General features: G+C 43.4%; 1 protein-coding gene and 1 long non-coding RNA gene across 2 annotated transcripts; one reads left to right on the top strand and one right to left on the bottom strand.

Annotated features, from left to right (window-relative positions):
* The first annotated feature begins 3,004 nt into the window (after window positions 1–3,004).
* Window positions 3,005–5,552, top strand: LOC127313097 (uncharacterized). The gene is made up of 2 exons (XM_051343639.2): window positions 3,005–4,274; window positions 5,228–5,552. The coding sequence occupies exon 1, from the start codon at window positions 3,051–3,053 to the stop codon at window positions 4,272–4,274; it is 1,224 nt and encodes a 407-aa protein (XP_051199599.1). The 5' UTR covers window positions 3,005–3,050; the 3' UTR covers window positions 5,228–5,552.
* Window positions 5,553–8,060: 2,508 nt separating this feature from the next.
* On the bottom strand, window positions 8,061–12,108 carry LOC139833452 (uncharacterized). Its single transcript, XR_011749253.1, has 3 exons — window positions 11,315–12,108; window positions 9,634–9,742; window positions 8,061–8,302 (listed from the first exon to the last, which is right to left on the bottom strand). It is a non-coding gene; the product is annotated as an uncharacterized lncRNA (long non-coding RNA).
* Between the last annotated feature and the right edge of the window lie 5,279 nt (window positions 12,109–17,387).

The following is a 17,387-nucleotide window of genomic DNA, read 5'->3' as shown; positions in this document are numbered from 1 at the left end:
GTTAGAGAAACACGCCGAATATTACTATAGCTCACAATGGATAGCCATTTCACCCTAATACACCCCCTTTGCTACTGCGATGATGGTGGCGGTGGAAAGAGCTACACTTCGCGCTCCCGAGCCTCCAGTATTAAGATAAACCAAAGCTTACGCAACAAGATTGTCCCATTTACATGATAGCGCAACAAGAGCAAACGCAGTAACCAGAGGAGATGCAAACGAAGTAACCAGAGAAGATAAGAATGACTGTCTAGCGCATTTTCTCCAACACACCCTGTCGGATACTACTATAGCTCAAACTGGATGCCCATTTAACACTAATACTCCCCCCTTTACTCGGTGGAAGTGCTTCGCTCCGAGCTCCTGTACTAAAATAAGCCAAACCTTATGGTTAGCCTCGGTCATTTGCGCGATAGCGCAACGGGTCATCTAGTACACTAAATAATGCTTACGTACATCTAACTTTTGATAAACCTAAAACATCTATTTATGAATAGAGATAGTAGTTTATTTCATCCCAACACGCCCTGTTCAAGATGGAAGGAGTATATGATTATCCGAGATCCTGTGAATCAATTCAAACAATTCAAAATGGTAGTTGGCCAATGTCCTGACTTTATCTCGTGAGCTTTTTTGAAGTCGTGTTTTACATGGACTACCCTATCACGCTAGGTTTTTTTCACCGATTGCCAATTTGAAGGACTACTCTATCATGCGGGCTTATTTTTATGGATTGCTAATTCCAAACGTTTCGGTCGTAGCCGGTTTTTTTTTTCTTACGTGTCCATCTTGGAAACTCACCTAGGTAACAATAATTTGGTGCATGTACACATATACCGCTGCTTATAAACTACGATGCATGTATTCATTGTTCGTGACATGTCCTAGCTTGTACTTCTGCCATCCATATATAGATCAAAAGGTTTATCTAGATTTGAATATATCAATACACTAAATAGTGCCTACGTACATCTAACTTTTGATAAACCTAAAACATCTATTTATGAATAGAGATAGTAGTTTATTTCGTCCCAACACGCCGTGTTCAAGGTGGTAGGAGTATTTGATTTTCCGAGATCATGTGATCCAATTCAAACAATTCAAATTGGTAGTTGGCCAATGTGCTGACGTTATCTCGTGAGCTTTTTTGAAGTCGTGTTTTACATGGATTACCCTATCACGTTAGGTTTTTTTCACCGATTGCCAATTCGAAGGACTACTCTATCATGCGGGCTTGTTTTTATGGATTGCTAATTCCAAACGTTTCGGTCGTAGCCGGTTTTTAATTTGTTTTTGTTACGTGTCCATCTTGGAAACTCACCTAGGTAATAATAATTTGAGTATATTTGTTGTTGGTCACCTACGTGACATGCTATATATTATTATAGTTTGTGTAACATTTTAGCCTTTAAATCTTAATCGTTAAAATTAAGGTCGAGAGATCACATAATTTTAATATAGATTAATGTGGTGTCTTGAAAAAGAACTGTATATTACATTTAATATATAATAGATGAATGGATGTAAGATTTTAGATCCAACTATTAAATAAAGAATTAACATTTAATAAAAGCAGTTTTTTTTGGAAAGCTAGAGTTCTAGAGATATACGTCTATCCAAGCTCATCTTCTGTTTTTCCTCTGAGGACTCCTTTTTTCACGTTATACATGTTACGTGAGTTCCCTTCCATATTTGACACATATACCTATTATTAAACGTGTCAAACATTGTTACCCAATTACGTACGTAACTATTAGTCTTCTTTTTTAAAAAAGTGGTGGCGTTTTACAGCCGGATGGGGAATTGAACTCGTAACCTCAAGGATCAGAGAGCAAGCAGTTTACCACTGCGATGTTAGTCTGATGGTATTAGTCTTTTGTTAAATCCTATCTGTAAGTTATAGATCTAACAGTTCAAATAATTCATGTGATGTGGATTAACGTGGCGGCTCTATTTTAGACCCCTATTGTGCTTTTATTATATAACTCCCCCTCTCCCAAACCCTAGCCGCCCCCTCTCCTCCACCTCTCCCGCAACGCTTAGCAAAGCTCGGCCGGAGTTCTCCATCGCCACCGCCACCACGCCGTCGTGCTGCCGGATTCAAGGAGGAGCTACTACTTCCGCTGCCCGCTGGAACGGGGAGAAGGACGTCGTCTTCATCAACACCGAACGTGTGACCGAGTACGGAGGTGCTGCCCGATCGTGGCACCGTGATCAAGATCTTCTACGCGCTTTTGCAAGCGGCAAGTGAACGTCTACCGCAGCAACAAGAGCCTACTCTTGTAGGCTTTGGAAATCTTCAAAGGTGAGTCTCGATCATCCCCTTGTTGCTCCCGTCTTCTAGATTGCATCTTGGCTTGGATTGCGTTCTCGCGGTAGGAATTTTTTTGTTTTCTATGCAACGAATCCAATTTTAATATATATTAATGTGGTGTCTTGAAAAAGAACTGTATATTACATTTAATATATAATAGATGAATGGATGTAAGATTTTAGATCCAACTATTAAATAAAGAATTAGCATTTAATAAAAGCAGTTTTTTTTGGAAAGCTAGAGTTCTAGAGATATACGTCTATCCAAGCTCATCTTCTGTTTTTCCTCTGAGGACTCCTTTTTTCACGTTATACATGTTACGTGAGTTCCCTTCCATATTTGACACATATACCTATTATTAAACGTGTCAAACATTGTTACCCAATTACGTACGTAACTATTAGTCTTTTGTTAAATCATATCCGTAAGTTATAGATTTAACAGTTCAAATAATTTATGTGATGTGGATTAACGTGGTGGCTCTATTTTAGACCTCCCTATTGTGCTTTTAGTATATAATAGATAGATTCCAATCTGGAGCAAGTGGAGGCGGGGGTGTACGCACATTTTTAGCGCGAAAAGCCGCGGAGATTGCTTTAGGCAACGATGCCAAACGTTTGTTCCCGCCACAAATCCAAAACATGGGCACTTTTGCCGCTAAAAATCGAAAGAAAATCCCCTTATACACCAGCAGAGAACGAGAGCGCTCAGATCCAATCCATCTCCGAGAAAGAAAATGGAACCATGGGAGAGAAGCGAGCGAGACGGCGTCAAGAAGCCCAAGATCCCACCGGCACCGCCGGTGGCCGCCCTCACCGACCATCTCCTCGGAGAAATACTGCGCCGCCTCCCCGACATGGCGTCACTCCTCGGCGCCGCCCTCTGCTGCAAGAGCTGGGGCCGTGTGGCCTCCAAGCCCGCCGTCTTCCGCCGCTTCCTTTCCCTCCGCAGGCCCCCACTCGTCGGGTTCATCCTCACCGACCGCGGCGCCAAGCCCGTCCCCTTCCACCAACCTGATGTCTGCTTCATCACGGCCTCCCCGCGTCACCCCAAGCTCGCCTCCGCCGCATCGGATGGCGATTTCCACTACCTACGCCACCCCGAAATCGACGATGGGGATCCACACTACTGCAACGAGTGGCGCCTCCGTGGCTGCGACGGCGGCCTCCTCCTCCTCTCCCGCGGCCGCTATGGGGATGACCTCGCCGTCTACGATCCTCTCGAGCGGAGTGCTGTTTTCTTCGGAAAACCCCAGTTACCCCCTCCTGACCACCGCTGGTGCAACGTCCGCCACGCCATCGTCACCGACGAGGTCGATGCCTCGTTCCAGGTTATCGCCATACAGCACGGGGAGGAGGAAACCGCCGCCGTCTTCTCATCCCGCACCCGCGAATGGGCTATGATTGCTTGGGGCACTGTGCGGTACAGATTTAACTGGCCCTTCAACGACGGCATTGCAGCGGGCCGTTTCGTGTTCTGGCGGCCGAACACCATGAAGGACGACACTGAAGAGGAGATATTGGTGCTTGACATGGAAACCATGGCGTGGTCGGTTATCATTGCACCGTTCCCACCTGGCGATTCGTACTGCATCGCGGACATGGTGGAGCACGGGGGGTTGTGCATCGTGTCCAGCAAGGAGCAATGCGTGAAGCTCTGGGTCCGTGCTAACAATGGTGGATGGGTGGTCAAGAAGGAGGTTTCCTTGCTGAATCAGTTTGGTTACTTGAAGAAGCTTCGTCGTGACGAGTGGATGAAAAGGGTGCGCATCCTGGCAATGAAGGCTGGCTATGTCTACATGGAGTTTTGGTCAATAAGGAGGTCTGAGTCCTATCTTCTTGTGCTCAATCTGAATACCATCAAGCTGCAAATTATCCGCAACAATGTCGATAAGCCTTACAGAGGTGCTGCTTTTCCATTCTTCCTACGCTTGCCACCTCTGCCTGCCCCAGATTATTAGGTAATCTCTTCTTATCTGGTCAGTAGATTTATTTTCTTCCGTTTCTTCTTTGATCAATCTAGCTATTTAGTTACCACTATAAATTGTTCAACCTGATCATGAAGTGCAAATGAAACTGGGCCCCCATTCCAAAAATAATAATCATGGATAATTTGTTAGTATTATGGTTAGTTTATAATGCTTTTTTGTTTTGTTATTGTGGACTCTTCCCTGAGTACCAAACGAATTCCCAGGTTGTTTTCCTAGAATCCACCAGCATTGATAGACACGTTGCTGCAATTACTATACTTATTTAATGACGGTATCCCCATGTCCTAGAGCATTTTTTTGGAATCCACCGTCAGGTGTAAAATTTCAGAAAGAATTATTCAGTTCTTTATTTAATTGTTAAATTTTCTCAAATGTTGAACATAAAACGAGAGTAAATGATTACTTTTCAAATGGTACCATGTGGCAAATAACTAAATCTTGTTACTAGTTAATTTTCTTTTTGTGAAACTTCACTTTTGTAGACAATAGTTAGCAGCTGCAGTCTTTTGTAGATAAAGGTGTTATAGTTCAGATTCCTTTTTAAGAATGCATTAGGGTGTAGTGTTAGGTCATAATTTACAAGCATGGCTTATAAATTATTTTCACTATATTTCTTCAACTATCTCAGTTAAATGATAATCTTTAATTCTATCATTGTTCTATAACTAAATAATTTTGCATAATGCACCAAGGGTTTCTTCACTTTGAATGCATGTCATTATCAGTGAAACAGTTGATGCATTACTGCATGAAATGGGTTCCAGACTTCCAGGTGACCAATGACTTATGTTTTGTGTTGGCATTGGTTTCTAGTTTATGTCTACTTCAGCAATGCATAGTAGTATCTACACTTTGATGCATACCCTGTAAATTCATCACTTTGTTGTGCTGGAAGGAAATAAATCTAGTTCTTTGAATTTCAGGTCAGGTTTCTTCTTCGACCTTTGATGAGAAATTACTTGAACAGGAGAGTGAGGGCATCATCCACACACCCTTTTTAGAACTGCAGCTGCTGATTGGTGCCATCTTTTTCCGTCTTGCAAGTATGAGTTTGGACATGCTGTTACGCGATTCAAATGTGGTCCTGTTTTGCAAAAAATGCTTCCATGTAATCTGAATTTCGTCCTTTTGCCAAGTTAGAGACCAGTATAACGTTAGCTAAATGGAACTTGAGCTGAGATGGTTTAATTCATTTCCAGTTGTGTTTCATGTTATTTAAATCAGAGTGAAATCGTTATTCAGAGGGAAGTAGAGCTCTACATATTTTGCATGCAGCCTTATATCTTTATTGTGTTTGTGCTGACTGAAGTATGAAAACCTAAACACAGGTGCAATGTTCTAGAACAAGAATGATCTTTGCACTGCTTGTGATTGGTTCATGATATTAGCGTTATCAGGTCTTCCTTTGTCACTTTATCATTACACTACAAATTTCTTTGTGGAACTGTTCTGTTGACAAAGCAGAGCAGCAACAGTAGAACAACTGAAAGGTAGCTGCAATGTCTTTGCGTTGTGACTGAATGTGAAACGTTATTGGAGTATGTCTTGAATCGTTGATGTCTAGCGTCGAAGTCACATTGCAAAACTGTGTCAGTTTGGTCATGTTCGCTGAACTTTAAATGCCTAATTGCTTATATATGCATTTTGTGAACATGGTGGTTGAGCAATTGTTGAGCTGGCTCTAGGTAGACTTCACACAGGAGGCTCCATCCGTGAGAACACGGTGGTTGAGCAATCCCTTGTGCTCTAGATCGTCTGCTCTGAGCACATTTTGTTTTGCATCACCCACCAAGTGAAGAATTTGGATCCGGTTCTGAAATTGCATTTGCATAGAATAGTCGTGCTTTGCTATTCTAGACAGGAGGTGCTATACACCGACCCGGCGGTTGTATAGTGGGCCGCAGCCCATCAGGTAATTTTCTTATTCTTTTTTCTTTTCTGTTTATATATTTTCGTTTTTTAAAAAGCAGAAATATTTTTAAAATTCGTTTGTTTTAAAATCTGAATGTTTTAATTTTTATGACATTTTTTTACGAAAAATATAGTTTTCATTTTTTTTAAAACAATATTCATTTAAAACAATTTTCAAATTTGAACATTTTTTGAATTTTATTTAAAATTTAAAATTTTAGGAACATGAACATATTTTAAATTTGAACATTTTTCGAATATGAACATTTTTCTAATATGAACATTTTTCGAATACGAACAATTTTTTAACTTTGAACAATTTTTAGATTTGAAATTTTTTCAAATTTGAATCTTTTTTAGTTTTGAACAATTTTAAAGTTTGAACAGTTTTCAAAATTGAACATTTTTTAAATTTGAATGTTTTACGAATTTGGAAAAAAAGGAAAGGAAAAAACGAAGCAAAAAACAGGAAAAAGAAACAAAAAAGAAAGAGAAAATAAATAGAAACAAAAAAAGAAAAAAAGGCCAAAATGGACCGGGCCCTATGCTGACAGGGGTGTGCGGCATGCCGTACACACCGACCTAGTCGGTGTATAGGATTTGCCATTCCAGACAGGCTTCATGCAATCAAACCTGCTTGAGTAAAGGGCCAACCGGCCAAGGAGGCCCATCAAAGATGCATACAACCATTTTTATTTATTCAACAATGGTCCAACAAAAGATCGTACATCAATAAAAATCCGAAGCCACCACTCAACACCTACCAAGCACGGCAATGGGAGAGGATCATATCAACAAGGACTCATTCCCTGGAAACACGAAAACCTCCCATCAACTAGGATTCAAAAACATTGAATACCCCAAGACACCTACTAAGTGAAACAAGAGTGCTCATCTGGTCTAGCAGACTCATAGCAAGCGTCTCATGCCGCGCCAAAGAAGTTGTCACCGCCATCAACCGTTGGTCCATCTTCCGAGCAAAGATCCGCATAACCCCTGCGAGTCCTACCATCGACGCTACCATGGCGACAGACAACGCGCCCACCCTATGCGAGTACAACAAAACAGAACCGCCATCGAGGCCCAGCGGGCAAGACTCTCCATCGTCGGTGTGGTAGAAGCACTCCACTCCACCTCCTACCTCCACCATTCGGCAGCTTCTCCAATAAAAAAATGCCCTCAAGAGGGAGCGTCGAGCGTCGCTGTCATTTGATCTAAGAGATTTTTAGGGTTTTCTCTAGAGTAGCATGAGTGATTAGCAAGCTGCGGGGATGCCTTCAACAAGGTAGTGACATAAGTAAGCCGCCATTGCCCACCATGATGGTAGTCGAAGCTCGGTTTCCACTTGAAATCACGCCTCCTCAACTCGTTGCCAGGCCTAAATGTGAGATCAAGAGATCCGCCACAACCGGCCGGCCATCTCCGACGAAAAAGGTGATGGGTTCGTTGCATGGAAAACAAAAAATTTCTACCGTGAACATGAACAAAAACTAAGATCCAATCTAGCAAGAAGCAAGATCTAATCTACCAAGATCTAAGCAACGAGAAGATTGCGAGACTAACCCTCGAAGATTCCAAAGCCTACGAGATTAATCTCGTTGTTGATGTAGTCGATCGTCCGTGCTGCAATCCGGCAGCACTTCCGTACTCGGTCGTGCGTACGGTGTCGATGAAGTCCGTCCTCTCCCCGTTCCAGTGGGCAGCGGAGGTGTGGTAGATCTCCTCGGAATCCCAGTAGTACGACGGCGTGGTGGTGTGTGGGGCCCGGACTAGCTGTCCGAAACAACCGTTATGCATACACATTCACGATCCCATGATCAGTGTGTCGTGAAAGCATAACCGAACTGGTATCAAATACATCATCCATTACATTACCGAATAAAAATATTACAACAGGTCACATGACCAACACTTACATAAGAGCCGCAATGGCAGGAGATCAACAATCACACAGCGGAAATACTTCAGACGAAAGCGTTCGCATGGCCCAAGTCATGCCATAACCCTACAGGCAACTGACTGGGAAGACGTTCCTAGCTCGCATAGACGTCGTCGACTCCTTCTTCATCTGTCGGATTCCACCAAGTCTGGCCAAGTAAATAGCCAGGGACAAAGCCATGAGTACATTATGAATTGTACTCGCAAACCACCTTAGAGAGAAGTAAAGGATATGCAATTTGGCAGTAGCAAGGAACAGGCACTATTCTACGGTTACAAGGAGTGAGAGTTAGTTTCTCTCGAGAATATGACACATCTATATCTTTGTTGAAAACCTTTTTGAAGACAAGTTTCCTTTCGAAGACTAATAGGTAAGGGTGACCCATTTTTCTTTCCGGTCATCTCAACATGACCAAAACACATTTCTAACTTTCCACCGTACCTCCCAGGTACATCTCCGCCAGTCCCACTGGCACTTTTCCGTACCTCCCAGGTACTATTCCAAAACTCTTGTGGAAAACTCTTTTATAAAAACAAAATCTTTCTTTGATACTCCGCACCACCTTTCCCACGTCCATAACCGCGGACACAGCTATTCGAATAGATTTACGCTCTGCAGAGGTTGTACACTTTCCCCACAAGATTCGATAAATCCGCCGGGATCATCCCTGGTTCACCAAGCGCCAAAACGCGAGGCTCGGATAACTGATCGTAGTTTTTCGCTTGCTCGCCTTAGTCTAAGACATGCCGAATGAGTTGTACCTCCCAACACCAGAGTCCGGGATGCCGTTTACCCAGGAGTTGCAAAGTCCCCGACACCCGACCCTCCGGAATGCCATCCAACCACTTCGGCATCTTTCAATGGGAGCTCATAAGTTGTACCCCGCGTACCTGAAAAGGCAAATGGGTTGCGTCCCTTCTCTTGGGAAGAACCCCGGTCGAAGCGTCCATGGTCGGACTGCCACTACACTTGCAGGACTCAAACTAAGGCGAGACAAACTACTACGCTACGCCCCGTCCCACTAAAGGGTAATGTGGTTGTACTGGCTAGATCCGGTTGTGTACGCAGTCAACAAAGGTTTTCGAAAACATAAGTTCCTCATTTTTCCTTCAGCACTATCTTTCTCAAAATCTTTTCATAAAATTTCCACTTGGACAGGGTTGCCCCATTCCAAGGTTTTCAAAGAACTCATTTTCTTTAAAACCTTTTCAAAATTCCTTTTCCAAAGGGCTCCCAACCTATAGTCCAAATTTTATTTGAAAAGTGGCGACAAAGAGAGAATAAGGTGTTAAGCACCAAATCGCTACCAGGATTTTCCAATAGGTATCAATGAGGGGCAGCACCCGTAAGGGTGGAATAGTAAAAATCCGAGTGGCTATAACCACTCACATAAATAATAAAAGACATGCAATTTATAAAACCTGTAATAATGCAAGAGTAAGACAATTAGGATAAGGTATGCATCAAGAGGTGGCTTGCCTTGGTTGGCTATTTGTCCCTGTACTTCTTCTTCACGAACCTCTGCTCTTACTTACTCTTCGAGATCCTCACCAATAGCTGCTCCTTCCTCTCCGATAGTGTTCGCATTCTAACGTCGCAAAAAAAACGGCGAACAATCAATACATAGCCATAGGATTAACCACTCACACACAAGACGAGCAGCAAAGCACTCAATCAGTGACCCTAAACACACCAAATAAAAAAAAAGTACCCAGTGCAAGAGGGGGGTTCTATTATAAAAGAACTATTTCTATCATTGCTAGAAAAGACCTCAACAACATCTATTGGATACAAAGGATTTGCACCACACCAGGATATAATACACATTGGTACTAGTAGGTAAAGATTTTTGGAAACCACGCTGGTGCCAAAGTTTATTATAAACATCTTAACAAAAGCAACTCAATTTCCCTAGGGTAAAATAAGCAATCAACACCACATTAACAAGCCACTCTAGATCAATGCACACACAATTTTTTTTTTGGTAAAATCGCATATAGTAAAGCTTGACTTTATAAATCTACAGAAATTGGATTCACTCAATTTGGGTTTTTTTTTAAACAGTAGTTATGATTTTTATAAAACCAGAAATGATCTAGGGACCAAATAATTGGCCTAAATTTTTCTGTGAGTCACAAAAATACATGCAGCATCTCTACTGGAAACTATTAACATGTAGAACACACTTGCACTGGAATCATACACAAATAAGTTTTCAATTAATTTCAAAGATTTTAACAAAGCCGAAACTAGAGCAATCCACTTTCAAGGCACACATGTATCAGATCATATAAAACCATAAACAACCATTCCACTGGATCGGTACTATCAACTATGAACTACCAAAATTGGTTTGGTATTTTTCTGATCTATACAATAATTTACACAATTTTTATACTAAAAAGGCACCCTATTTTGGTTATAAAATCCCCAGAAATGAAATAATAGTCACAAAAATAATTCCCTTTACCTGTACATACCCTAACATGATATCTACCAGAGAAACTTTGTTTTGCTGCCAAACTATTTTTATTCTTCAAATTAAAATTCATGAAAGAACCTACTGGTCAGATTTAGGTTTCTAAACCACACAAAGTCCAGGATGATCCTGCTACTCTAACCTATGCCAAAAATAAGCCACTGAGATATACTTTCTATCAAAATTTACCCCACTACAAAAAGATAAACATAGCTCCCACAAATAATTAAACACTACTTAAGCAACATTTCAGAAAAATAATTCTCAGTAGATGTTCATCTCAGAAAATGACATGAATGCAATTCTATTTGATTAGAACTTTGTTTAGGGGCACACAATAATTGGAATCAAGAGGAATGCATGTTTGAGGAATTTTTGGTGAATTTAAAGCTAGAGCACCAGATCTGAAGGAATTAATCACAGAAAAAGGGGTGGTAGGGGATTTGGGCCTAAGCATCTGAGGCTGAGGGACCCGGAGTGGCCCGGCCTGTCTGGGCGACGGCACGCGTGCGCGAGCTGGCCAGCAGGTGCGTGGCCCAGCTTGGCCCGGCTGGCCGTGCCTAGCTCGCGCGGACGTGCATGCATGCACGCAACTCCGTCGGGAGTCGTCCACGCCCAGGGAGAAACGGCGCCGCCGCGATGCATGCATCGGAGGGGAGGCGGAGAAAACGCGGCGCTCACCCATGGGGTTCGAGAACGACGGCGAGAAGGTGACGGATGTTGCGGAGGGTGAACGGAGGCCTTGCTCGCTTGGCTTGGACGTGCAGCGCCGGCCCTGGACGATGAAGCGGACAACGGCGAGTGCGGCGCCGAGACGGACACGGCAGCGATGGCTCAACGGCGCCAGCCTCCTCTGGCGCTTCGGCGAGGGTCAGAGACGGATGAGGGGATGCAGGAGCTCGACGCGGTCCCTCCTGGCGCCTCGTATATGAGGGCGAAACTCCAGACCGTCCGCGCGGACGAAGACGTCCTTCTCGGCAGCACGGACATCGGCTCGACGCCGGCGAGGCGGCGACCTAGGGTCGAGTTCCTGTCAAGGAGGAGATGGATATGAGGTAAATAAGAGAGGGAGGTGACGAGATCAACGAAGAGAGACGACGGGGTGAGACGGCAACAACGGCCACGGCGAGCGACGGACGGAACAGCTTCAGCTCGGCTTCTACGTGGACCAGGGAGGGAACGAGCAGTTCACGGTTCAACTGGGGTGTCTAGGAGGATGGATGGAAGATTGTGGCGAGCCAACAGTAGAGCAGCGGGTTGAGTCGAGTTATAAAGACAGGCGACGGTGCACCGTGGACAGTGAGCACGGGATCAACGGCGAGCTGCGCGGGAACGCGATTGGGCGGATGGGCGGCGGCTTCGTGCAAGGGGTCGTGCAGCAGGTGCTGTGCAACCGAAGATAGGGACAGGCGCGTGCCATAATGGTCACCGTGAGGCGACGTTTGAGACAGGCTGCAGGTGTTCGACAGCGATTTCTCGGGCACGGATGAGACTAGAGGTCGAGGAGGAGAATCAGGGGCCTAATGTGGCGTGACATGCAGGTTTACCACCTTGGAAAAGGTAGGAGAGGAGATAGTTGTCGGGAACGCAACGGCATGCCAAAGGCGCGGTGACCATCTGGTTGGCATGCTCGTGGGGGAAATTTTGGTGCGGTACTGGCCTCGGGACTGAGCGAGATGAAAAGAGGGGTCCGAGAGGAGCCTCCTGGCGCAGCTGCTCGAGCAGGGGAGGTCGCATTGTTGTTGTCCACTTCTTGGTGTCCACCGAGAGAAAGTGAGAGAGAGGAGGGACTAGGGCTAGCTAGGGTTGCTTCCAAAAGGAGGAATAGGGCGTGAAGGGTCATAGAGTCTTGCAGGTACAGGCTGGGTGTGAAGAGAGGGGCTGCTGCAAGGATCTCTCCAAGATTTCGATATGCACATGCATGTGTACTCATTCTCCCATCTCCTTCCTTCCAATTACTAGCAAACAAAGAGAAGGGGGATAGGGCTAGAGTGGTGGACGACCAGAGAGAGGGTTGGGGTGCTGGTGTGGTGCAGCTCAATGAATGGCCAAAGGTATGAGGGAGGGGGAGAGAGAGATATGGGCACACGCCCATGGCATGGCATGGCATGGTTGGTTCCCTCTCCATGCAAAGCAAAAAAAAAAGAGACAAGGAGAGAGATGTCAAAACCCACACCAGCTCGGCCAGGATGGGGTGCGGATGATGGATGTGGCCTAAGATGGCTTTGGTGGTGTTTGGACTACTTTTGAAAAGCTTGGGGTGGAATAGAGATCAATTGTTCATACGGATCATATTGATACTTGATCAAATGTTTGGGGTTGGTCCACATGATAACGTTGAAAAGAAGATCAATGTGGTGCTTGATGAATGGAAATAGACCATAGAGTTGAGGTTGTGGTGGAGAAGATGCCATTTAAAAACTTTTAAAAAAAGTAGTGTTTTGATCGGTAAAACATAGTTGATCAAAATTTGAATGAAATAAAATCAAGATAGCCTTTGAAAATTTTAATAAGACAAGATACTATTTAGAAATAAAATATACTTGCATAACAATGCCTAGTAGACTTTTCCCAAAATCTTTGATAACTATATAAAACAAATAAACCTATATACCATTAACATGCATTTTGGTAAATAGGAAAATAGGATAAAGAAAATAGTTTTCTACAAATTAGTTTGAAATGGAAATGATGTGATACAACATATCAGCAACATTTCCTATTTTTATTAGAGGAAAGGCTTTGAAAATAGTATGGCAAAGAATAGAAATATTTTAGTAGTCAAAATAGAAAAGGTTTAGAGTTTTTAGGAAATTGGAGGGAACCTTCATATTTAAATTTTTTTTTTTTGGATCATCACCAAGGGTCATAGTATTGATCTTCATTGATGATTTTTTTTTTCCCTAAGGATTAGGTTCAAAGAGTCGGAGCAAGACAAGATGATATGTAGTAGGCCATCAAGACATAAGATGGTTTGGCCAAGTTGGATGATCTAGGAGAGGTAGAGATGCAACTGGATATTAATCCTTTGTTGATCAAAGGTCATTTAACAAGATCATGAATAGATGGAGTGATGATGTCCAATGATAGATCAATGAGATGTATTAGTGGCAAGAAAAATGTCAAGGATATTTGATCACCGATCAAATAGTCCTCTAATTATTTTTGGTGACTATGACTCTTACTTGATTTCAAATAGGTAAGAAGTTTAATTAAAAACCTTTAGATGAGAGAGGGTTTTTAGAAGAGTAGGATGATCCATAGTAGAATTAGAATAAAATATGGATCACTCCATTTTAATTTTGGAAATCAAAACTGCATATAAAAGCTTTTAGAAAATTTTAAAGTCTCACAAAGTAAGAGTATGCCATTTGGCAAATACTTTGTGTCAACAATAATTTTAGAAACCCCTATTGTAAAACAATGATCTATGTGGCCATAGCCAATTTAAAAGAAAAGATTTTTGTCAAGACCTGTTGAATTAAGACTTTGAGTCAAAAGACAAAACAAGAGGGGTTTTGTGTTGTGTCAAAAAGTTCAAATACTTTTGAGGAGAGTAGATTAAAGTAATGCAAGAGTGACCATAGCATGAGTATTTTCTCGAGACAAGAAGATGTGGGTTGAGGTACTCCACTTAACAATATTCAACAAACAACACTCATCAAACAAAGTTAGACAACATTTCAATCAAACACATGCCAACACAAGAAAAACTTAAAAAGTTTTTGTTCCCCCTGATTTTTGCATTCTGGACACTAAACAAGGTTGCAAAAGTTGGGGCGTTACATGGTGGTGGTGGAGGAGAAAAGCTGCAGGGCTTCGCCAAGCCGGAACATCAATATGGTGGAGGGAGAGAGGGGGGCGGCCAGGGTTTGATCAAGGGGTGAAGTGGCCGGCCACCCCCTCCCCTCTTTATATAGGGGGCCAGGTCGGTTGGGGTGGCCTCCCTTTCCCATCTAGGGTTGGGGGCCGACGGCCAAGTGGGGGAAGAGGGAAATCTTCCCCCCAAGTTGACCCCCCTAGGGTTTGTTTGGCCGGCGGAACCTTGGGGGGCATGTGCCCCTGGCCCATTAGGCTAGGGAGCATCCCCTCGGCCCATGCTAGGCCTCCTAGGGTCGTGGGCCCACTGGTGGGACCTCCGGAACCTTCTAGAACCTTTCCGGTCTTCCACCGGAAAAATCCCGAACTTTTTCGAAACCTAGAAGTTAACTTCCCTTATATGAATCTTATTCTCCGGACCATTCCGGACCTCATCGTGATGTCCTGGAACCCATCTGAGACTCCGAACAAAATTCGGTCTCCATCTCACATTCCGAATCTACTTATGCGACATCGAACCTTAATCACGTGACCCTACGGTTTGTGAACTATGCAGACATGGTCGAGACTCCTCTCCGAGCAATAACCAATAGCGGGATCTGGAGATCCATAATGGCTCCCACATATTCAACGATAACTTAGTGATCGATTGAACCATTTACATACGATACCGATTCCCTTTGTCACACGATACTTTACTTATCCGAGGTTCGATCATCGGTATCTCAATACCTTGTTCAACCTCGTCTCCGACAAGTACTCTTTACTCGTATCGTGGTATGTCATCTCTTGTGATCTAATCACATGCTTGCAAGCTAATCAGACGACGTTCCACCGAGAGGGCCCAGAGTGTATCTATCCGTCATCGGGATGGACAAATCCCACTATTGATCCATATGCCTCAACTCACACTTTCCGAATACTTAATCACATCTTTATAACCACCCATTTACGCAATGGCGTTTGATGTAATCAAAGCATCCTTCCGGTGTAAGTGATTTACATGATCTCATGGTCGAAGGACTAGATAATTATGTATCGAAAGCTTATAGCAAATTAATGAATTGATCTTATGCTACGATTATTTGGGTGTGTTTCCATTATATCATTCATCTAATGACATAACCTTGTTATTAATGACATCCAATGTTCATGATCACGAAACCATGATCATCTATTAATCAACAAGCTAGTTATACAAGAGGCTTACTAGGGACTCCTTGTTGTTTACATAACACACATGTATTAATGTTTCGGTTAATACAATTATAGCATGATATGCAAACATTTATCATAAACACAAAGATATTATAATAACCACTTTATTATTGCCTCTTGGGCATATCTCCAATAGTCTTCCACTTGCACTAGAGTCAATAATCTAGATTACACTGTAAGGTACCTAACACCCATGGCTTTCTGGTGTTGGTCATGCTTTGCCCTAGGGAGAGCTTTAGTCAACGGATCTGCCACATTCAGATCTTTGTGTACTTTGCAAATCTCTACTTGACCATCTTCGATGTACTCGTGAATCGAATGAAAACGCAGCTTGATATGCCTTAGCTTCTTGTGTGACCTTGGTTCTTGTGCATTGGCGATGGCACCTGTGTTATCACAATAAATGACTAACGGGTCCAATGTACTAGGAACCACACCAAGCTCAACAATGAACCTCTTCATCCATACCGCTTACGATGAAGCCTCCGAAGCCGCTATATATTCGGATTCAGTTGAAGACTTCGCCACCGTGCACTGCTTGGAACTACTCCACCTTACTGCAGTATAAACACATACCCAGACTGAGACTTAGAGTCATCAGGATCAGTGTTCCAACTTGCATCGGTATAACTGGTTACAACGAGCTCTTGGTCACCGCCATAACAAAGAAACATATCCTTAGCCCTATTAGGCATTGATGTCCCACAAGTATAGGGGATCGTGTGTAGCCTTTTCGATAAGTAAGGAACCCAACGAGGAGCTAAAGGTAGGATAAACATTCTCTCAAGTTCTATCAACCACTGATACAACTCTACGCACACTAAGCGTTTGCAATATCTAGGAAATAAAACTAGAGCGATAACAGGTATGAGAGGTGACTTTGCAGAACAATAAAATACACGGAATAAATGTTAGTGCTGCAGCAATAAAACAAACTAAACTAACAGTACCATGAGTGTGGAAAGGCGATGGTAATAGTGGTGGCTTTGTCCAAGATCAATTAGTGAAGATCTTGGGTTCAATGTCTTCGATGCAGCTTTCTATGTAGGAGAGGCTAAATATACATGCTCTCCCTTCGGGATTACAAGTACTATATGATTGGCTTGCTAGCAAACATCCGTAAATACTAGCAAGCATTAAGGTTTCCCCAACCATAGCCTTAAGTAAATGGTCCTCTTACTCCCATACATGCAACTATCCGGTTCGCGTCCTTAGGTTTCTGTCACTCCGGCAGAACTTCCCCCTTCTAGTATACAAGTACTACCAGCCCTATGGTGCTTGATCCATGCGTGCACAAATATAATGGGCACCAAGAATGGTAACATATCAACATACAACTCTAATGAACCAAAGAGAAACAACCAATCAATCAAAGAACAAATAAACTATGGCAACATGACATAGATTATAGGATTATAACTTATAGCATCAAACACCATGTTTACATAGGGCGGTACAGAGGTTTGTGAGAGGATGTACCACTGAATACAATGAGGAGTTGGTGATGGAGATGGCGGTGAAGACGTTGGAGGGCTCAGCGAGGAGCGCCGGGAGGCGTGGGCGGCGCCGGCGGCGGCACGGGGGACTTCTTCCCCGCCGCCGGCATCATGGGGGAGCGCCGCCCCTTAGCCTTCTTCTTCCTTGAGTTGGTGCTGGTGTAGATGAGTGTTTCCCCCTCCTTGGCTGCTGCCAAGGAGGAGGATTTTCGTGACAATGC

This window comes from Lolium perenne, chromosome 7 (genome assembly GCF_019359855.2).
Source record: "Lolium perenne isolate Kyuss_39 chromosome 7, Kyuss_2.0, whole genome shotgun sequence".
In the NCBI taxonomy this organism is placed as follows: domain Eukaryota; kingdom Viridiplantae; phylum Streptophyta; class Magnoliopsida; order Poales; family Poaceae; genus Lolium; species Lolium perenne.
The sequence above is the reverse complement of the archived record's forward strand: the minus strand, read 5'-3'. Positions and strand labels throughout refer to the sequence as shown.

Coding starts and splice junctions, on each gene's coding strand:
- LOC127313097 (XM_051343639.2), top strand. CDS start 3,051: ATGGAACCATGGGAGAGAAGCGAGCGAGACGGCGTCAAGAAGCCCAAG.